The sequence below is a fragment of the Lepidochelys kempii genome, chromosome 7, assembly GCF_965140285.1.
Source record: "Lepidochelys kempii isolate rLepKem1 chromosome 7, rLepKem1.hap1, whole genome shotgun sequence".
Classification (NCBI taxonomy): domain Eukaryota; kingdom Metazoa; phylum Chordata; order Testudines; family Cheloniidae; genus Lepidochelys; species Lepidochelys kempii.
The window spans coordinates 46,863,224-46,884,329 of record NC_136386.1 but is presented as its reverse complement, the minus strand read 5'-3'; the positions used below and the strand labels follow the sequence as shown (position 1 = coordinate 46,884,329).

The following is a 21,106-nucleotide window of genomic DNA, read 5'->3' as shown; positions in this document are numbered from 1 at the left end:
CCATTGTTCTAGCCTCAGGGTCAGAAGATTCCCAATGGTTCTTTCTATTTTGTTTCCTCCCTCTCTCTTCCTTTCCTTCCTTCCTTTTACAACAGACTCTGTTTGGAGCTGTGTATAGAGAGGCCTTAAATCCCTTAGGGGTGGGATTTTTACAGGAAAAGGACAAGGAAAAAAATCCAACCCACCCCAGAGTCAGGCAGAATAGATGGGCTTTGCAGTTTGCCTTAAAGGTCCATAGATTCAGGCTACTTTCACTAAGTGGGAGAAGAGTCCAGGGCCCTCACTGAGCACTCCTGTTGTTTTATACGAAGGGGTGTCCAGCCTGAGACTGTTTCCTGACCCATAAATGTAGCAGGATAGCTCAGGGAGGAGAGAGGAAGTCTCCCTTGCAGGCTTTGAGAGGCAGTGTGGCCTAGTGACTAATGTACTGGACTGGGATGCAGGAGACCTGGCCTGTTGGGTGTCTTTGGGCAACTCACTTTAATCACTCTGTGCCTCAGTTTCCCCCATCTGTAAAGTGGAGATAATGATACTGCCTCTAGTGTAAAGTGCTTTAATATCTACTGATGAAAAGTGTATAAGAGCTAGGTATTATTATTAGAACCAAAGCACTCACCGTGCCTTGTGTTTGCCTGCCAGGAGGCAGTTTGTTCTATATGGTCTGCCTCCAGACTGCTGTACAAGTGGAGTGTTTCCAGAGAGAGTCACTGGTGCTTTAAAGCAGAAGCAGCTCTCTAGTGTGTGTGGGGGGGGGATTTAGCAACTTTCCTTGCTGCTGCTGCTACTCCTCTACTCCCTGGAGGCTTCTGTAGTCCCACCTTGCTGCTCCTGCCTTGCAGGCTAATCAGAGGCAGATCTTTGAGCCCTGAAGCACTGAAGGGGCGGGATTCCACTAAAGTTGCAGCTATGAATGTAGGAAGTCAGGAAATGCAAAACATACCCATGTTACCTTGGCCACATTGCACTTAGTAGGCATTTGCTAAGTCTGATATAAGGCCCTGATAGGTAACACAGACGAAGCCTTTGAACGTCGTTTTTTTTTTTTTTGTATTTGCAATCTTAATGCAGTAGCGCGCTTATTTGTTTAATGCACAAGCAGTTTGGCTTCCCTGCTTTGCCCACACCTAGACTCCTCTCTCACCATCTTGTCCTTCAGGAGAAGGAGAACGGTTTGGAGGTGGCTAAGCTGAGCGACCGGGACTTTCTGCGCAGCTTGGAGAACTCTATTCGCTTCGGGAAGCCGTTCCTGCTGGAGAATGTAGGGGAGGAACTGGATCCGGCTCTCGAGCCCGTCTTGCTGAAACAGGTTCTTCCCTGCTATTTGTCTGACGAGATGAGCAGGAAGCCTGGCCAGCCTGGAGCTGGGGTGGAGTGGGCTCTCCAGCACTGGCATGAGAATGGCTTTGTCCTTCCTTAGTGAAGATGTGTTTTGTAAGGTTGAGATTTTGGAGGCAAGGAATTTAGATGCTCAGTACAAATTAATGGAAATTGTGCATCTAAATCTCCTAAATGGCTTTGAAAATCTTTATCTAGCCAGCCTGCAATGGAGCCAGATTAATGGTGGGACTCCCTCTTTTGCAGGCTCTCAACACATCTATGTTTTTTAAATGTAGAGGTTCCGACTTGTGTTGTCCGTGTCCCTCTCTTTACAGATTTATAAACAGCAAGGCAGCACGGTGCTGAAGCTGGGAGATACGGTTATTCCATACCACGAGGACTTCAAGATATACATCACTACCAATCTGCCCAATCCCCACTATACGCCAGAGATCTCCACCAAGCTCACGCTGATTAACTTCACCCTCTCACCCAGGTAACCAGTCACCCCTTTGTACCAGTAGCCACTGAACTGTTGCAAACATTGGCCACTCTCCTGTTCCTGAGCTATTGAAATCAAACTCAACATGGAGTGAGTAAGGATGGTCCTGTGCTGAGGGTACTAGCCTGGAACTCTGGAGATCTGGGTTCAATTTCGTGCCCTGACACAGACTTCCTGACCTTGGACAAGTGACTTAGGGCACTGGGTTGACGGGATAAACTCTCCCATCGATTTACCTTATGCTTCTTGTTCCAGTGGAGTACTGGAGTTGATGGGAGAGCGATGGGTGGTCGATTTAGCGGGTCTTCACTAGACCCACTAAATCGACCCCCAGTGGATTGATCGCTGCACAGAGTGGAGACAAGCCCTTAGTTCCTCTGTGCCTCATGAAGATAATACCCTTTCTCTGTCACACTGTGCTTTTGTCAGGTGCTCAGGGATTATAGCAATGGGGGCCATGTACGTACCATAGATAGTTGTACCATGTGGCTCCAGAGCAGATGGGACATTTAGGGCAGTGGTTCTCAAACAGGTGTACGCAGAGGTCTTCCAGGGAGTACATCAACTCATCTAGATATTGGCCTAGTTTTACAACAAGCTACATAAAAGGCAATAGCAAAGTCAGTACAAACTAAAATTTCATACAATGACTTGTTTGTACTGCTCTATATACTATACACTGAAATAATTTTATAATTATATGGTAAAAAGGAGAAAGTAGCAATTTTTCAGTAATAGTGTGCTGTGACACTTGTATTTTTGTCTGATTGTGTAAGCAAGTAGTTTTTAAGTGAAGTGAAACTTGGGGGTACGCTCTGACATCCCAGCGATAACATCCAAGGGTTTTGTTACAGTGGCTTGGAAGACCAGTTGCTGGGACAAGTGGTAGCTGAGGAGCGACCGGACTTAGAAGAGGCGAAGAACCAGCTGATTGTTAGCAACGCCAAGATGCGACAAGAGCTGAAGGAGATAGAGGATCAGATCCTCTACCGGCTAAGCTCCTCCGAGGGAAATCCTGTTGACGACTTGGAGCTCATCAAAGTGCTGGAGGCATCCAAGCTAAAAGCAGGGGAAATCCAGGTAAGTGACTGATTCACATGCACAGACACCCAGCCCTGGTCAGTTTAATCCTTTACAGGAAACATGAAAATGTGCAGCTGTGATGCCTCTGAATGTTCCCACAGGCCAAAGTGAAGATAGCTGAGCAGACAGAAAAAGACATTGACATCACTCGTCTGGAGTACGTGCCTGTAGCTGTCCGCACTCAGATCCTTTACTTCTGCGTTTCTGACCTGTCCAACGTTGACCCCATGTATCAATATTCGCTCGAGTGGTTCCTCAACATCTTTTTGTCCGGAATCACAAACTCCGAGAGAGCAGGTACCTCTGAAGGGTTAGGGTGCTTGCTGCTGTGAAAATGTGATCATTGCACTCCTTTGTTCAACACCTGGGGGCAAACTCAGGGTATGTCTACACTACGAAATTAGGTCGAATTTATAGAAGTCGGTTTTTTAGAAATCGGTTTTATATATTCGAGTGTGTGTGTCCCCACAGAAAATGCTCTAAGTGCATTAAGTGCATTAACTCGGTGGAGCGCTTCCACAGTACCGAGGCAAGCGTCGACTTCCGGAGCGTTGCACTGTGGGTAGCTATCCCACAGTTCCCGCAGTCTCCGCTGCCCATTGGAATTCTGGGTTGATATCCCAATGCCTGATGGGGCTAAAACATTGTCGCGGGTGGTTCTGGGTACATATCGTCAGGCCCCCGTTCCCTCCCTCCCCCCGTGAAAGCAAGGGCAGACAATCATTTGGCGCCTTTTTTCCTGAGTTACCTGTGCAGACGCCATACCACGGCAAGCATGGAGCCCGCTCAGGTAACCGTCACCCTATGTCTCCTGGGTGCTGGCAGACGCGGTACGGCATTGCTACACAGTAGCAGCAACCCCTTGCCTTGTGGCAGCAGACGGCACAGTACGACTGGTAGCGGTCATCGTCATGTCTGAGGTGCTCCTGGTCGCCTCTGTGAGGTCGATCAGGAGCGCCTGGGCAGACATGGGCGCAGGGACTAAATTTGGAGTGACTTGAGCAGGTCATTCTCTTTAGTCCTGCAGTCAGTCCTATTGAACCGTCTTATGGTGAGCGGGCAGGCGATACGGACTGCTAGCAGTCGTACTGTACCATCTTCTGCCAAGCACCCATGAGATGTGGATGGCATGCAGTCCTTCTGCACCGTCTGCTGCCAGCCAAAGATGTAAAAGATAGATGGAGTGGGTCAGAACAAGAAATAGACCAGATTTGTTTTGTACTCATTTTCCTCCTCCCCTGTCTATATCACACTGCAGTCACTCACAGAGAAGGTGCAGCGAGGTAAATCTAGCCATGTATCAATCAGAGGCCAGGCTAACCTCCTTGTTCCAATAACAACGATAACTTAGGTGCACCATTTCTTATTGGAACCCTCCGTGCAGTCCTGCCTGAAATACTCCTTGATGTACAGGCACACCCTTTGTTGATTTTAGCTCCCTGAAGCCAACCCTGTAAGCCGTGTCGTCAGTCGCCCCTCCCTCCGTCAGAGCAACGGCAGACAATCGTTCCGCGCCTTTTTTCTGTGCGGACGCCATACCAAGGCAAGCATGGAGGCCGCTGAGCTCATTTTGGCAATTAGGAGCACATTAACCACCACACACATTATCCAGCAGTATATGCAGCACCAGAACATGGCAACGCGATACCGGGCGAGGAGGCGACGTCAGCGCAGTCCCGTGAGTGATCAGGACATGGACACAGATTTCTCTGAAAGCATGGGCCCTGACAATGCATGCATCATGGTGCTAATGGGGCAGGTTCATGCTGTGGAACGCCGATTCTGGGCTCGGGAAACAAGCACAGACTGGTGGGACCGCATAGTGTTGCAGGTCTGGGACGATTCCCAGTGGCTGCGAAACTTTCGCATGCGTAAGGGCACTTTCATGGAACTTTGTGACTTGCTTTCCCCTGCCCTGAAGCGCATGAATACCAGGATGAGAGCAGCCCTCACAGTTGAGAAGCGAGTGGCGATAGCCCTGTGGAAGCTTGCAACGCCAGACAGCTACCGGTCAGTTGGGAATCAATTTGGAGTGGGCAAATCTACTGTGGGGGCTGCTGTTATGCAAGTAGCTTACGCAATCAAAGATCTGCTGATATCAAGGGTAGTGACCCTGGGAAATGTGCAGGTCATAGTGGATGGCTTTGCTGCAATGGGATTTCCTAACTGTGGTGGGGCTATAGACGGAACCCATATCCCTATCTTGGCACCGGAGCACCAAGCCGCCGAGTACATAAACCGCAAGGGGTACTTTTCGATAGTGCTGCGAGCTCTGGTGGATCACAAGGGACGTTTCACCAACATCAACGTGGGATGGCCGGGAAAGGTGCATGATGCTCGCATCTTCAGGAACTCTGGTCTGTTTCAAAAGCTGCAGGAAGGGACTTTATTCCCAGACCAGAAAATAACTGTTGGGGATGTTGAAATGCCTATATGTATCCTTGGTGACCCAGCCTACCCCTTAATGCCATGGCTCATGAAACCATACACAGGCAGCCTGGACAGTAGTCAGGAGCTGTTCAACTACAGGCTGAGCAAGTGCAGAATGGAGGTAGAATGTGCATTTGGACGTTTAAAGGCGCGCTGGCGCAGTTTACTGACTCGCTTAGACCTCAGCGAAACCAATATTCCCACTGTTATTACTGCTTGCTGTGTGCTCCACAATATCTGTGAGAGTAAGGGGGAGACGTTTATGGCGGGGTGGGAGGCTGAGGCAAATCGCCTAGCTGCTGGTTACGCGCAGCCAGACACCAGGGCGGTTAGAAGAGCACAGGAGGGCGCGGTACGCATCAGAGAAGCTTTGAAAACCAGTTTCATGACTGGCCAGGCTACGGTGTGAAAGTTCTGTTTGTTTCTCCTTGATGAAACCCCCCGCCCCTTGGTTCACTCTACTTCCCTGTAAGCTAACCACCCTCCCCTCCTCCCTTTAATCACCGCTTGCAGAGGCAATAAAGTCATTGTTGCTTCACATTCATGCATTCTTTATTCATTCATCACACAAATAGGGAGATGACTACCAAGGTATCCCAGGAGGGGTGGTGGAGGAGGGAAGGAAAATGCCACACAGCACTTTAAAAGTTTACAACTTTAAAATTTATTGAATGACAGCCTTCTTTTTTTTGGGCAATCCTCTGTGGTGGAGTGGCTGGTTGGCCGGAGGCCCCCCCACCGCGTTCTTGGGCGTCTGGGTGTGGAGGCTATGGAACTTGGGGAGGAGTGCGGTTGGTTACAGAGGGGCAGCAGTGGCAGTCTGTGCTCCAGCTGCCTTTGCTGCAGCTCAACCATACACTGGAGCATTCTGGTTTGGTCCTGCAGCAGCCTCAGCATTGAATCCTGCCTCCTCTCATCACGCTGCCGCCACATTTGAGCTTCAGCCCTGTCTTCAGCCCGCCACTTACTCTCTTCAGCCCTCCACCTCTCCTCCCGGTCATTTTGTGCTTTCCTGCACTCTGACATTATTTGCCTCCACGCATTCATCTGTGCTCTGTCAGTGTGGGAGGACAGCATGAGCTCGGAGAACATTTCATCGCGAGTGCGTTTTTTTTTCTTTCTAAGCTTCACTAGCCTCTGGGAAGGAGAAGATCCTGTGATCATTGAAACACATGCAGCTGGTGGAGAAAAAAAAAGGGACAGCGGTATTTAAAAAGACACATTTTATAAAACAGTGGCTACACTCTTTCAGGGTAAACCTTGCTGTTAACATTACATACATAGCACATGTGCTTTCGTTACAAGGTCGCATTTTGCCTCCTCCCACCGCGTGACTACCCCCTCAACCTTCCCCCCTCCCTGTGGCTAACAGCGGGGAACATTTCTGTTTAGCCACAGGCAAACAGCCCAGCAGGAACGGGCACCTCTGAGTGTCCCTGAAGAAAAGCACTCTATTTCAACCAGGTGACCATGAATTATATCTCACTCTCCTGAGGATAACACAGAGAGATAAAGAACGGATGTTGTTTGAATGCCAGCAAACATACACTGCAATGCTTTGTTCTACAGTGATTCCCGAGTACGTGTTACTGGCCTGGAGTGGTAAAGTGTCCTACCATGAAGGACGAAATAAGGCTGCCCTCCCCAGAAACCTTTTGCAAAGGCTTTAGGACTACATCTAGGAGAACCGCAAATGCCAGGGCAAAGTAATCCTTTCACATGCTTGCTTTTAAACCATGTATAGCATTTTAAAAGGTACACTCACCAGAGGTCCCTTCTCCGCCTGCTGGGTCCAGGAGGCAGCCTTGGGTGGGTTCGGGGGGTACTGGCTCCAGGTCTAGGGTGAGAAACAGTTCCTGGCTGTCGGGAAAACCGGTTTCTCCGCTTGCTTGCTGTGAGCTATCTACAACCTCCTCCTCATCATCATCTTCTTCGTCCCCAAAACCTGCTTCCGTATTGCCTCCATCTCCATTGAAGGAGTCAAACAACACGGCTGGGGTAGTGGTGGCTGAACCCCCTAAAATGGCATGCAGCTCATCATAGAAGCGGCATGTTTGGGGCTCTGACCCAGAGCGGCTGTTCGCCTCTCTGGTTTTCTGGTAGGCTTGCCTCAGCTCCTTCAGTTTCACGCGGCACTGCTTCGGGTCCCTGTTATGGCCTCTGTCCTTCATGCCCTGGGAGATTTTCACAAAGGTTTTGGTATTTCGAAAACTGGAACGGAGTTCTGATAGCACGGATTCCTCTCCCCAAACAGCGATCAGATCCCGTACCTCCCGTTCGGTCCATGCTGGAGCTCTTTTGCGATTCTGGGACTCCATCATGGTCACCTGTGCTGATGAGCTCTGCATGGTCACCTGCAGCTTGCCATGCTGGCCAAACAGGAAATGAGATTCAAAAGTTTGCGGTTCTTTTCCTGTCTACCTGGCCAGTGCATCTGAGTTGAGAGTGCTGTCCAGAGCGGTCAGAATGGAGCACTCTGGGATAGCTCCCAGAGGCCAATACCATCGAATTGTGTCCACAGTACCCCAAATTCGAGCCGGGAACGTCGATTTAAGCGCTAATCCACTTGTCAGGGGTGGAGTAAGGAAATCGATTTTAAGAGCCCTTTAAGTCGAAATAAAGGGCTTCACTGTGTGGACGGGTGCAGGTTTAAATCGATTTAACGCTGCTAAATTCGACCTAAAGTCCTAGTGTAGACCAGGGCTCAGCCCTAGTGCAAATGTGAGATTTAGATCTGGCATAGTCACGTTTAGTGGAGTTGCTGCTTATGCCGGATCTAAGCCTGGCCCTAGTTGTTTACTGCCAGAGCTGCTTGAACGTGGTCTCATTGCCATCAAGCTTGAAAGTTCCTTCTTTTTTGAGACACATAAAGCTGTAATTCAAGATGAGACATGAAGGCATCCTACATCAGCCAGCTTGGCATTGCCAGCATGAGAGAATTCTCTCTTGCTGGGAGCATCTTTCTCCTCCAATGGTTCTCTTCTAAAGGGCCAAATTATTACCTGATACAAAACAGGGGTAAGCAGCTTGTCCTTACCAGTGAGTGTCTCCGCTCTTCATTTGGCGATTGCTTTTTCCTTGCAGTAAACTTCATTAAGCCCTTCAAGCGCCTCTCCGAGCCTAAGCATCTACCAGTTCTCTCACTCCAATGTCCATCAACATGAAGTCATCAGCATGACTTTCTGAGGAGCGAGACAAACCTCAGAGGAGCTCTGATCCACTCTGTGACAGAATTTTTCCCTGCCTCTGGGCCACCAGGCCAGTCCCATGCAAAGATGTTTAATTTCTGGTCAGACTGCTGCTGTTAATTAGAAATACTGAATTTCATGGATCAGGGCATTTAAAATACTGGCAGCACAGAGTAACCTTGAAATTGATGCAAGGGTAAATTCATCTTCCTCAGCCACTCCCACTTTGCTATCATCCCAGGAACAGCACAGATATCATGGCCAGATGCATGTGCCAAGATGTAAACAGGGGGCGCAGTTCATTAACATATCACAGCAATATTCTATGCACCTGCGCTTAACAGTAATAGCATAAGTGTATTTATAATGGGCCACATCTGGAGGTAATTATCAGTGTTTGTCTGAGGCAGTGCCCTCTGGTTTGGATACCCCACTGTTTCTTGTGAAGGAGCAAATTTTCATGGGCCAGATCTGAAGGAAGTTGAGATTGACAGCAGGAAGGAGCTAAGAGGGATGTGAGCTCCCTGCATAGTTTACATGTGTAAACTCATCCACTGAAACTTACCCAGAGCCTGGCTGGCAAAGGATCATGTCAGTAGCAAATGTGGGTCCTTTCTCCTCCACTCTCAGCATTGCTGTTTTGCTCTTTTCAGACACCCTGAAGAAGCGGATAGTGAACATAAACAATTACCTCACATTCAGTCTCTACAGCAATGTGTGCCGCAGTCTCTTTGAGAAACACAAGCTCATGTTTGCCTTTCTGCTGTGTGTCCGGATCATGATGAATGAAGGAAAAATCAATATGGTGAGTAAACAGACTCCCTCATCTGTTTAAATGAGAGGATATCTTGGGACAGCCAAAGTCCAGACTGCTCTTACTCCTGAAACTGGGAGCCAGCGTACTTTGTCTGTACAGATGATTCTCCACCGGTGTCTGATGATTTGGATTATCTGCCTAAATTCCTATTCATAAGGGAAGAGTTACTCATCCTGGTCATCTATTAGTTTGATGTTCTGAATCTTCCAAATGTGCATACATCAAAACACAGAGCTTACCCTAGTTTTGTACCAGGGGTCTCTTCTAGGTAATTTAGTATACAACACACACCTTTCTCCAGTGTTTGGCTGTGACAAAAACAAAGGGAATTCAGGGTGGTCGAGTCTGGCTCATTCATGGATGATCTGCTATCTGTCCCATTAAAATGGCTTTTCATTGCCACACAGGAGGATTGGCAGATGGTAGAGTGTCTTATCATGCTTAAATAATCAGGGGTTTGCAAGGGTTGGGCTTTCATACAGAGCTTTGCTTCCAGAAAGATCAAGATGAATCTGGCTAAAGAGAAGGGATTTTACAGAAAATGGGCTAACCAAAATAAGATTAAGTATCAGAGGGGTAGTCATGTTAGTCTTTATCCACAAAAACAACGAGGAGTCCGGTGGCACCTTAAAGACTAACAGATGTATTTGGGCATAAGCTTTCGTAGGTAAAAAGCCATGCAGCTGAAGAAGTGGGGTTTTTACCCACAAAAGCTTATGCCCAAATAAATCTGTTAGTCTTTAAGGTGCCACCAGACTCCTCAAAATAAGACTTAGATTTCAGTGTCCTCCTTTTCTTGCCTTGTTAATTAGCTTTCTGCTTTAGGCACTGTTGCTGAGTAAACTTAACACTGGACCCCCTCTGTGCCACAGTCAGATCCCAAACTTTCTCATAAAACAGGACTCTGTAGTAGGCAATTAACCACCCATTTGCCCATCCTGTTGTAGGGTCTCTAGGGAATGTAATAGACTTTTTCAAATCCTAGAGAGATAAGGATTGAGGTGCATTGGCAGAGTACTGTGGAGGAAATCTAATGATCTGATCCTGTGACTGTATTGTCAGATCTGTCACCACATGCATCTGTTAGATGGGAACAGTAAGGCAGGGAAACACAGCATGAAGCTGTGCTCATGCTCAAATAAATTGGTTAGTCTCTAAGGTGCCACAAGTACTCCTTTTCTTTTTGCGAATACAGACTAACACAGCTGTTACTCTGAAGCATGAAGTTACTGTAGGACTTTTGTTTCTTTAACATAGAGTTAGTGCTGCGGGGTGTTGCTATTGCTGCTGGTTTTGGGGGCTCCTGTGTACTCGGCAGCAGCGAAGACTGCAGCTTGCTGATTCAGCAGACCTCAATGTTATTCATAAAGAAAAATCACAGGCTTGGTTTGGTGGCAGAGGCGATCAGCCAGGTTTATTGTCAGCAAAGCACGGTACTTGCACCCTGGGCTGCAGGTCATAGGGACACTAACACATGTATGCCCGTGACAAGGTAAAGGCTCCGTTGGCATAACAGGATGCTGTCCCCTACACTGATACAAAGATGCCTCTCCTGTGACTTCTCCTTTTATACATTGATGTGAACAAGTTACATATTACTTTCCATGTGTCATTACAATCCTGTATCTTGTACCTGCTCATTTGAACAAAACTTCCCCTCAGGTCAGGAATGTGCTTACTTGGTTAGCTAATATGTGGTGTGTTGCTATTCTGCCAAGGGCAGGCCTACTTTGGTTCGCCTACTTTGGTTCACCTCCTTTGGTTCATACTGTTCTTCATGCCCCAGCAAGGCCACACACAGTAGCGACTGTGTCCCACAGTATGACGCTGAGATCTTCAAGGCCAAACAGGCTGGCTGTAAATGTGTGCTGTGTGGTCCACAGGACGAATGGCGTTACCTCCTGTCTGGAGGTGCCATTAAAACGATGAGAGAGAACCCAGCTCCCGAGTGGCTATATGAGAGAGCGTGGGGTGACATCTTGGCCTTAAGCAACCTGAAGAATTTCTCCAGCTTTATGGATGATTTTGTGGACAATATCCAGGAGTTCCGTGCAATTTTTGACAGTGCTGAGCCACACAGGTGAGTCCTTCACCCCTTAACTGTGGATCTGAATTCTGATCTCTGCGTGGTGGGCAGTACAGACCCTTTTCCCACAATAATACAGCCATATAGCTTGGAAAAAGAATCACTAAAATCCAGGCACTGACCAAACGTTATCTCAGAAAATCCTGGTGCATATTCAGGTGGCTTTAGGAGAGTTGTTTTCCTTGGGCTGATGTATTTGGCATCTGTTTCCATCCCCAGAGAGTAACCCAAAGTCAGCATGTGATTCTCTTGCAGAGAGCCCCTGCCTGGGAAGTGGGACAGCGAGTTGGACTCCTTCCAGAAGCTGCTGCCCCTACGCTGCCTGCGAGGGGATAAGGTCACCAACGCCATGCAGGACTTTGTGGCCATGAATCTGGATCAGCGCTTTATCGAACCACAGGTAACTGGCCAAGATAATGCCATGGCAGAAGGCATTTCCATTGAGAATTGATGGGAATGATGCCAATGGACATGGTGTCAATGTTGCCCATGACCGCCCCAGCCAGGCTAGGGGCAGGTGCTGATTTAGCTTTAAATGGATGCTTTACAACATCTCTCATTTAGATAATACCTAGCTCTTATACAGCACTTTTCATCAGTAGATCTCAAAACCCTTTGTAAACAGGTCAGTCTCATTATCTCCATTTTGCAGATGGGTAAACTGAGGCATTGAGCAGTGAAGTGACTTGGCCACGGTCGACAGGCCAGTGGCAGAGCCAGGCAAAGAATCCAGGCCTCCTGAGTCCCAGTCCACCAGCCGCACTGTCTGTACTCACTGAGTGAGTACTGGGTGGTGATGGATCCACTCACTGCTCTTTAACCTCAGAATTACTCTTAATCTGGAACTGAAAACCATACACTGAAAACTACCCAGTAGGATCAAAGGCAGAGAGGAGGCATGGCTGGAGGTTACAGTGGAGGTTAGGGAGGCAGAAGGCCTAGATTCTGTTCTCTACTTTGCTCTGAGAACTTGATCACACCACTGGAACGATATGTGCCATCTGGAAAAGGTAAGTACTTGCCCGCCTTTTGAAAGCCATTTGAGAGAGGTGGGTGAAAGATGTCATAGGAATGTAAAGCAAGCATCGTCATCAACATTGTGCAGAGCAGAGTTTTCCAATGTAGCATCCATAATAGACCACTTGGAAGTGCAAAGCAGCATTTAGGCATGTACAGTCTTGTCTACACTAGAAAGCTGTACTGCTTTAACTATACCAGGGTAATGAAAGTGGCACAACCCCCCCTAGTGTGGTTGCATTTATACCATTATGAAGTTACTTTGTACTATACCTGTTCTCATATGGGAAAGGAAATAACCTATACAGCTACAAGGCTTCTTCATACCAATATAGCTGCATCCATACTATGGGTCGTGCTGAGGTAACTTAAGGTACATCTACAGTTATGGCTGTGCATAGAGTAGAGACACTGCATGCCCAGCTAACACAGGTACAGATAGCAGTGTAGGCAGTGAGGCCCAGCTTAGGCGAGTAGAGGAGAGTACGTACTTGATACAGCTTTCTACGCACCCAGCAGCACCTTCCCCATCTACACTGCCATTGTTAGCAGTGTAGTGTCCCACTGCCAGAGCCTTTCTCCTCTGCCTCCCCACTGCTGGACGCTTTCATTGCAGTGTGCAGCTACACGTGTAGCACCTGTACACTATAGGTTGCCAGAAGTGTGGACATAGCCCATATCTGTAAACAATCGTACCCCTAGCTGCCCTAGTTACACCAGGACAACTTTCTGATGTAGAGCAGGTCTCGGTAACCAGTTTATGCACCTGAATGCCAGTCAACAACCAAAGGCGGGATTTTAACATCTTATGAGAAGTATCCCCATATTTACAAATTGGGCCCCCAGTGTCAAAGCCCTGGCAGAGCCGGGGTAGCAGACTAAGAAGCCGTCTTTACGTATCATCTGCTTGCCAGTTTTAACATGGAGCAGTTCAAACCACCCTTTTGAGAGCATTCTGTAAAGAAAATGCAGGAATTCACATCTGTCAGCTAATGGCTTCCATTTGATTAGGGTAAAAGAGAGGTGTCTGGGCAGGAGTGTGTGGCTAGCTGTCTGCCTGCCAAATGCTCCATTTTAAACCAGTTACACATAGGGCCACACTCTTCAAATATGGCTGCACAGAGTTAGGCACCTAAATCCATATACAAGGGGCTGGATTTTCAGAGGGGCTTCAGTGGTGGTACCAAGCAGTGATTCATTGGAGGCAACAGAAGGAGGAGATCAATGGCTCCTGGAGCCCATGGTGGTGGAAGACATTGCCCACAAGGTGAGTGAGAGTGACTGATGCAGGGAAAGAAGGAAGGAGTTAGAATGGATAACTAAGGAAGGGAAAGGGACCAACGCTCTGATCCAAAACCCACCGCAATCAATAGAGAGACTCCCTTTGGCTTCCTTAAGCTTTGAATCAGGCCCCCAGGGATACAGTGGCAAACAGGTTAAAAAAGGAGGGAGTGAAGGCCTCTGCACTGGGACTCCTGAAGCATTATCTGGGCCGAAGACCTGTCTCTAGAACAGATTATTTCCACTCATCAGGCTGACTGTGATTCCTGAGGACAGACATGACGGTGAACATAGGGGTAGAGGCAGTCACTGGACCTGAGAGAATGCCTTCTCCCTTTGCTTGCCCTCCCCAGTGCAGGTCATCCGATATTACTCTGAGCGAGAAGTCTTCCTGTCTTTCAGACTTCAGACCTCACTGCAGTGTTCAAAGAGTCGACCTCTACTACGCCTTTGATATTCGTGCTCTCACCTGGGACAGACCCAGCTGCTGATCTCTACAAATTTGCTGAAGAAATGAAGTTCTCCAAGAAGCTGTCGGCTATTTCCCTGGGCCAGGGTCAGGTAATTCACTGGTTCCACTTCACTCATTCAGAGCAATACAAGCATCTCAGTACACAAGGGTTTACTCACGTAGCTCCAGGAAATCCAAATCCTAGCCCACGATTTTGAAAATGCCCTCTTTGGGTCCCAGCCGGGCGCAGAGGTTCCTAGTGGCTTGAGGATTTCATTCAGCAGCGACATCCACTCGCATTTCTTCAGTGGCTTAGAAAGTTGGACGTTTGTAGTTTCTCTCTCCAATTTCTCTTTTGGAGCAGAATTTTTTTGTTTAAACCTTCATTGTAAAAACACATGGAAACCAAAACTAACTTCAGGCATAGACTTAACTGTGGGCTATGTCCCTCTTATACTGTTGAGATGCTTTTCTGAGACACTGGTTTGGTTGGAATTTTGCCATTTGGTTTGTGCGGGCATCAAACCAACTGTTGAGTGGAAAAGTAGCTTAAATGGTTTGAATGTCTTTGAGCACTGATGTCACATGCAGTCATTCTAACAAACAATATGGCATATAGTAGGTATGGTAAAGTTGGGGTATTTTGGTTTTCTTCCTTAGGGTCCCCGAGCCGAGGCTATGATGCGAAGTGCTATGGAACGTGGGAAGTGGGTCTTCTTCCAGAACTGCCACTTAGCCCCAAGCTGGATGCCTTCGCTGGAGAGACTCATTGAGAGCATCAATCCTGACAAGGTAACACAAACACACACATGGATTTCTCCTTGAATCTCAGCCTCGTGTTTTATTCCACAGCTTTACCCAGCTTCCTCTGCTCTGGACCAGGAAGGAGACTCTCTTTTCCTGTAATCTCTTTTCCCATAACCATTCAGTGTGGGCAGGGTTAGTTGCCTATTTGGTAGGATGTGGCTCACGAGTCCCATGATGCACTGCTGCCCTGTGCACACCTCCTCCTCCAGCCCAATGTTAACAATTCTTAACACTTACCTTTTCATATATCAACTCAATGACATCACTTCGATGGCACTATAATTGCTTCTCCTCTACCAGTCCAGTTAAGTACCCTCCCTCCGTTATCATCTTCTCAGTTCCACCGGCTGTTTCCATCCCTCTGATAGAATATTGCACTGGGGTCCTGGTCACTCCATTTGCCTTGTGTTAGGAGCCATCACCCCTTTGCTGCCATAATCACTCACTGACATTTCCAGCCTGGGGTGAGATTGAGGCTTCTATGTTACACCTCTTAAGGCAGTTACAGATGTGGGAGGAATGATGGTCAGTACTTGTCACTCTAGAGCTCTCTTCAGAGAGCCTCCCCAATGACAAAGAGCTGCCTGGGCTGGCTAGAGAGTGGATAGTAGCTTATAACACTAGAAGGAGCACAATAGCAGGAGGCCCATGTCCAGTGGAAGAGCCTCCAGTGGATCTGTTAGTCTACAAGCCTGGACCCATTTTGGGCACTAAGGGGAAACACAGCATCTAGAAAAATGTCATTGTTACCACATGTTAGGCACATATCCGGTGGTCATCACCAAGGGGGCGGTAGGTGCTGGAAGCAGTTTTTCTATATCACGTAATGTTTAAACGTTATCGGGCATCCAATCTGAAAAGAATAATAAAATCACAGAAAGGACCATCACTCATAGAAACATAGCTTAATTTTGAGCAAAATGAGCAGGAAGCTTAATTGATAATGCAGCTATATACTCAAAATAGTACAGTTTTGGAAAGTTTGGGAAATATTTAGCCCCGGTGATACATTTTATGCATTTTCCTGTACTTTTGTGTCATTGGTTATGGCAATATGAGCTTGTTTCTACCATGTAACACATCAAAATATTTGCCATTGTTTGTAGAGTGGACTGATTTGAGAAAAAAATTCTGTCTGCGATTTTTAGGAAGCTGTGCAGGTAAGAAGACACCTACCCCCTAATATAAAACATATTTTTGCTCAGCCAGAGACAAATGTAAAGCGCACATGGTATAACTGTAATTATCTGCTTACTATCACTGAACGCAGCATACCATGTAAACTACTTATATAACAGAAATGACTCTTAATAGAAGGACTGTAGAATGTCTTGTATAAATATAGCATCTGAATAACAAAATATAACCATACATTCTTATAGAACCCTACATCTAACTATGAGCTACTGAATCTCTAGTGCAACACACAGAAGTAGCCACACTAATTGGCAGATAGTTGAAACATTTCTACTCCCCCACAGAATCTGTGCCCAGTGCATTCAATACTCTGTTGTTACTCTCGTCACTCACAGTTGCATACATCGGAGCACACCAAGTCTTCCTGCGGCATTTGCATCTCCTTGTTGCACAGGTACTCTCAAAGTCATTTTGCACAAAGACAAGGATGACTTCTGGAGCCGGTGGCAGCACCGTCATTTTAGGAACAAGATGTCCTGTACTATCTGTCCCCCATCCATTGTGGACAGGGGACACTTGAATATACATAACTGTATGTATGACTGATAAATTGCATGTTCCAAGAGCTGCCTGACAGAGGCCATTGTTGGTGGCAGTTTCTCACTTGTTTTGTTTTTCTGAGCAAACAGCTCGTACCCACCTTATCCGGAGATGCTTGCTTCTTACCACAGTTTAGTACAGATACAGTGAGCCATAGTTGGGTTGGACTGCAGTTACCTACCTTCAAATCTTGCTCGTGATACTGAGCAGAGACTACTTGATTCACCCACTGCTTGGTTCTTCATTAACGCTCTCTAGTTAGGTCAGGTCTGTCCATGTCATGAATTCAAAGTAGTAGTCCTAATTTGTGAAGCCATCAACAGGCGGAGATATAGCTACCTCCTAGACTGTTGTATCATCTTCGATGTCTGACTCAGTCTGAGTGTTTCTGCTCTTTGGCCTCAAACGGCTCACACTTGATACAGAAAAACTGCACCACTTCCAGCAGCTACAGCCACCCTGGTGATGACCACCAGAGATGTGCCCGCCATGTGACAGCAATAGAATTGTTCTAGCTGATGGATTACCCTACCTCATTAATAAAACCCATTTTAAAACCTGGCAGGCAGATTATTGCTTTGTATTAGAACTTTGGGAGATAACAATGTGCCACACATCTTGGTATCTAACTGGGATAGGTCTGCTCGTCAACAGAAAAGCCTTTCATGGGGCTGGGTAGTTGAGCAGGCATCTCTGCTGAAAGAGTTTCCAGTGGTTCTGAGCACGGGGGATCTGAGGAGAAAGGGATCCCTCTGGAGAGGTGTGTTCCATCTGAGTTGGGAAGAGCATTGCCTGGTAGTGAGGGAGGAGGACCTCCAGTTAAGAAGGCTTCCACTTAACTTCCTTAGTAAACAGGTATCTTAAACTTAACCTCAGTGCACTTACGGTCCCTTTAATTGTCTAGGTGCACCGTGACTTTCGCCTTTGGCTCACCAGTTTACCCAGTAACCAGTTCCCAGTGTCCATCCTCCAGAATGGCTCCAAGATGACCATTGAGCCCCCACGAGGGGTCAAGGCCAATCTGCTGAAGTCCTACATTAGCCTGAGTGATGACTTCCTGAATTCATGCTCCAAGGTAAGAACCACAAACTTTCCCCCAGCTCTCTGCCTTGACCACCTGGCTAGACTCATTCTTCCTGCTACCATTGGATCACGGAGGAGCACACTGGTTTTGTAGGGCCTTACAGGCTGAGTATCCCTCTCCTGGCATGGAACCTCGGGAATATGGGTTCCGTCACATATTTCAAAAAGCAGGAACTGGAATTGCCCTGGCTGCCTATTGGAAATATTGTGGCCTACCTTCTCGAACTTGGATGTCTAAAATTCACCCTCATATCCTTATGTAGAATCATAACTTTAGACACTCAAGTTTGAAAATGTTGGTCCATGACTTTCCAAAATGGCATAGCCGACACCAATATTCCATTCCTTTGGGCTGGGCTCCTTGTTAGCCTTCTGAAATCAGCAGGTTGGGCACTTCAGCTTTCCACCTGCTGATGGGCCTAAGAGCATACATATCTCATCCAAAAAGTGGAAGCCAACCACTGGTCAAATACTATTTGCTCCTCTTATTGTCCCCATGTCCTGTAGATCTCAGAGTTTAAGGCCTTGCTGCTGTCACTTTGCCTGTTCCATGGAAATGCCCTGGAGCGGAGGAAGTTTGGACCACTGGGGTTCAATATCCCATATGAGTTCACGGATGGAGACCTCCGCATCTGCATCAGCCAGCTAAAGATGTTCTTGGACGAATATGCAGACATCCCGTACAAGGTGGGAATGGAGAGCTGGTCTGCCTTACTTCTGAATGGGCGCTGTAGAGGTTGCTGGTGCATAAGGAGGCCGCATGTACCCTGTTGTGAGTGCGGGAACTCTACACAGCTGGGAAAGTCCATGGAAGCAGTAGAGGGTGTGATAACAGAGGAGTGGAGGGCAGCATTGAAGGTGTCTGGAGACAACCTAGGAGACGTTGGTTAGAAAACTAGGATTTCAGAAGCTCGATCTGTCTGTGTGTTCAGGCACATCCCCTCTGACTGTTGTGGAAACTTGCATGGAATTGTTTGCAGTCTCACACAAATCCAGCAGCAGCAAAATATACAAGCACTGATCTGTCCTGCAGAATCTGCGTGGAATATCATAACTCCCATTCCATGGGCCTCTGCCCATACTTTGGCCATCCCTAGGCTTCTGGTGAGCCCCTATGTTCGCCATGGAGACCAGAGGACTGGAGTGCCCCTGAAATGATTGCCCTACCACCCACAATTCAAAAAACCAATACATTTAAAGATATTGCATGCAGTAGACTACATTCCTACCATTGCAGGCTTGTTCCCAGCAGTAATTTCCCTCATGCTATGGACTAGAATTTATAACAGACCATGCAGCGAGACAAACTTTCCCAAAGATTTACCAAGTCATCCTTCATTTCCTTTGTTGCTGAGATTCAAGTTCATGTCCCAGCTTGACATCTGCAACTAGTTCTTTGGGGTAGGATGTTGCTTCTAAAGTAACACTGTCCTTTGCAGGTTCTGAAGTATACAGCTGGTGAGATCAATTATGGAGGCCGAGTGACAGATGATTGGGACAGGCGTTGCATCATGAATATATTAGAAGATTTCTATAAGCCGGAAGTTCTAACTGAGGATTTTGCTTATTCCGAGTCAGGGATCTACAGACAGATCAGCACCACCTATGATCTTAATGTAAGTACTCAGCTCGTAAACCCACATGTTCTCCTAGCCACACAGGCACAGAGCAGAATGCTAAATAGAACCTGGAGACTCCAAATGTGAGATCATCTTCTGGAAAAATGTGATATTGTCACAGTGAATTATCAGAAAGTACAAGGTAATAAAAGCCTGCAAATCTTCCGCTTTTATCTGACTCTGTACCTGCATCTCACAGCAAGAGAATCAACGTAGATTGTAAGCTCCGTGAGGCAGGGCTGTCTTTGTCTGTGTTTGTACAGCACCTAGCACGTTGGGCTCCTAGGCACTACCGTCATACAAATAATGATGTAAAAGTATGTCCAGCTGCACAATAGAAGACTTTTTATTGATGACTTCTGGTGGCAATAGAAGCGACATGAGTGATTCTGCAGTAGCTTGTAGCTGTTGTCAGAATCCCCAAAGTAAGACTCTACCCTTATAATATGTAGTTTGAGTATAGATTATTATCTAGACTAATACCACCAGAAGTGGACACAGAGGTGGAACCCTTACCAGCATTAGCCTACTGATTTTGACACTTGCTTCTCTATCTTTATGAGTGTAAGCAGTGGTGGTGTAGCCGTGTCAGTCCCAGGATATTAAAGAGACTGAGTTAAGTAATATCTTTATTGGACCCACTTCTGCTGGGGAGAGAGACAGAGCTCTTCATGGCTCGACAGCTGGTCTCTCTCCCCAACAGAAGTTGGTCCAATAAAAGATACCTCACCCACCTTGTCTCTTTAATGAGTGTATGTGCTGCTTCTCCAGATTGCTGCCCTCACATCCCTTCTCCTTTAGTGCGTAGCTGAGCTCCACCCCACATAGGGCATTCTCCTCAGCTTCCTGCCCAGGTCAACCCTTCATCACTCTTGTTATCATTCTCTGACTCCTTTCCCGTCCCCTTTCTGGTGCTGGGGCATCCCAAACTAGCCACGTCTGACAACATTCTGTTGGTGCATCATCGTGTAAGATATGAGGCTGTATAAAAGCCAGGAAGTCCAAAGGTTCTCAAACAGGCATGTGTCATATTCCTCTCCTCTTTCAAACTCTGCTGGGCCAATAACCATCAGAATATAACCATGCTGTTTCTCCCTCCTCCCTCCCAATGCACACTCCCCACCTCAAATCTCCCTATTTGTCTGATTTCACCCTAGGGATACATCCAATACATCAAGAGTCTGCCACTCAATGACATCCCGGAGATATTTGGCTTACATGACAACGCCAACATAACCTTTGCTCAGAATGAGACCTTTGCCCTGCTTGGGGCCATCATTCAGCTGCAGCCAAAGACATCCACCTCAGGAGGCTGCGGCAGGGAGGAGGTGTGTAGCCACAGTGGCTGAGCGTGCCACGTGCTCAGTGTAAACATACACTGCTCAGTGGTTTGAATTGCTACGTGGGACAGAGAAAGGGAACCCTGCCCTCCATTGATTACTGCTGCCTACTACAGCCATATTCCCTCTAGCTAGATTTTACAAGGCAAGCAGGGTCGGGTCTAGTCTGTCCTTGGAGAGAAGGTCCTTCGCTCCTGCTCCCCAAGGATAACCCTGGAGCTACAAGATGTGCTATTAGTGAGTCAGTAGCTGGCACTCTTTTCCCGGACTCAGGACTGAAGGTAGGGTAGCTCTGCAGCTGGAGGTAGCATTCAAAGACAATAAAATAGTGGCCTGACCCCTTCTGCT

At 47.3% G+C, this 21,106-nt stretch overlaps 1 protein-coding gene across 2 annotated transcripts in view; it reads left to right on the top strand.

Moving 5' to 3' along the window:
- The window catches only part of DNAH1 (dynein axonemal heavy chain 1), a 141,332-nt gene that overhangs the window by 113,449 nt on the left and 6,777 nt on the right, over positions 1 to 21,106 (top strand). For both annotated transcript variants that reach the window (XM_073352527.1, XM_073352533.1), the window contains 13 exons: positions 1,157 to 1,306; positions 1,653 to 1,813; positions 2,674 to 2,899; positions 3,004 to 3,199; positions 9,174 to 9,325; positions 11,221 to 11,417; positions 11,679 to 11,823; positions 14,124 to 14,282; positions 14,833 to 14,964; positions 17,621 to 17,791; positions 18,307 to 18,486; positions 19,239 to 19,415; positions 20,576 to 20,746. In XM_073352527.1, the coding sequence (XP_073208628.1) occupies positions 1,157 to 1,306; positions 1,653 to 1,813; positions 2,674 to 2,899; positions 3,004 to 3,199; positions 9,174 to 9,325; positions 11,221 to 11,417; positions 11,679 to 11,823; positions 14,124 to 14,282; positions 14,833 to 14,964; positions 17,621 to 17,791; positions 18,307 to 18,486; positions 19,239 to 19,415; positions 20,576 to 20,746 (2,217 nt within the window). The remainder of the gene's footprint in view (positions 1 to 1,156; positions 1,307 to 1,652; positions 1,814 to 2,673; positions 2,900 to 3,003; positions 3,200 to 9,173; positions 9,326 to 11,220; positions 11,418 to 11,678; positions 11,824 to 14,123; positions 14,283 to 14,832; positions 14,965 to 17,620; positions 17,792 to 18,306; positions 18,487 to 19,238; positions 19,416 to 20,575; positions 20,747 to 21,106) is intronic.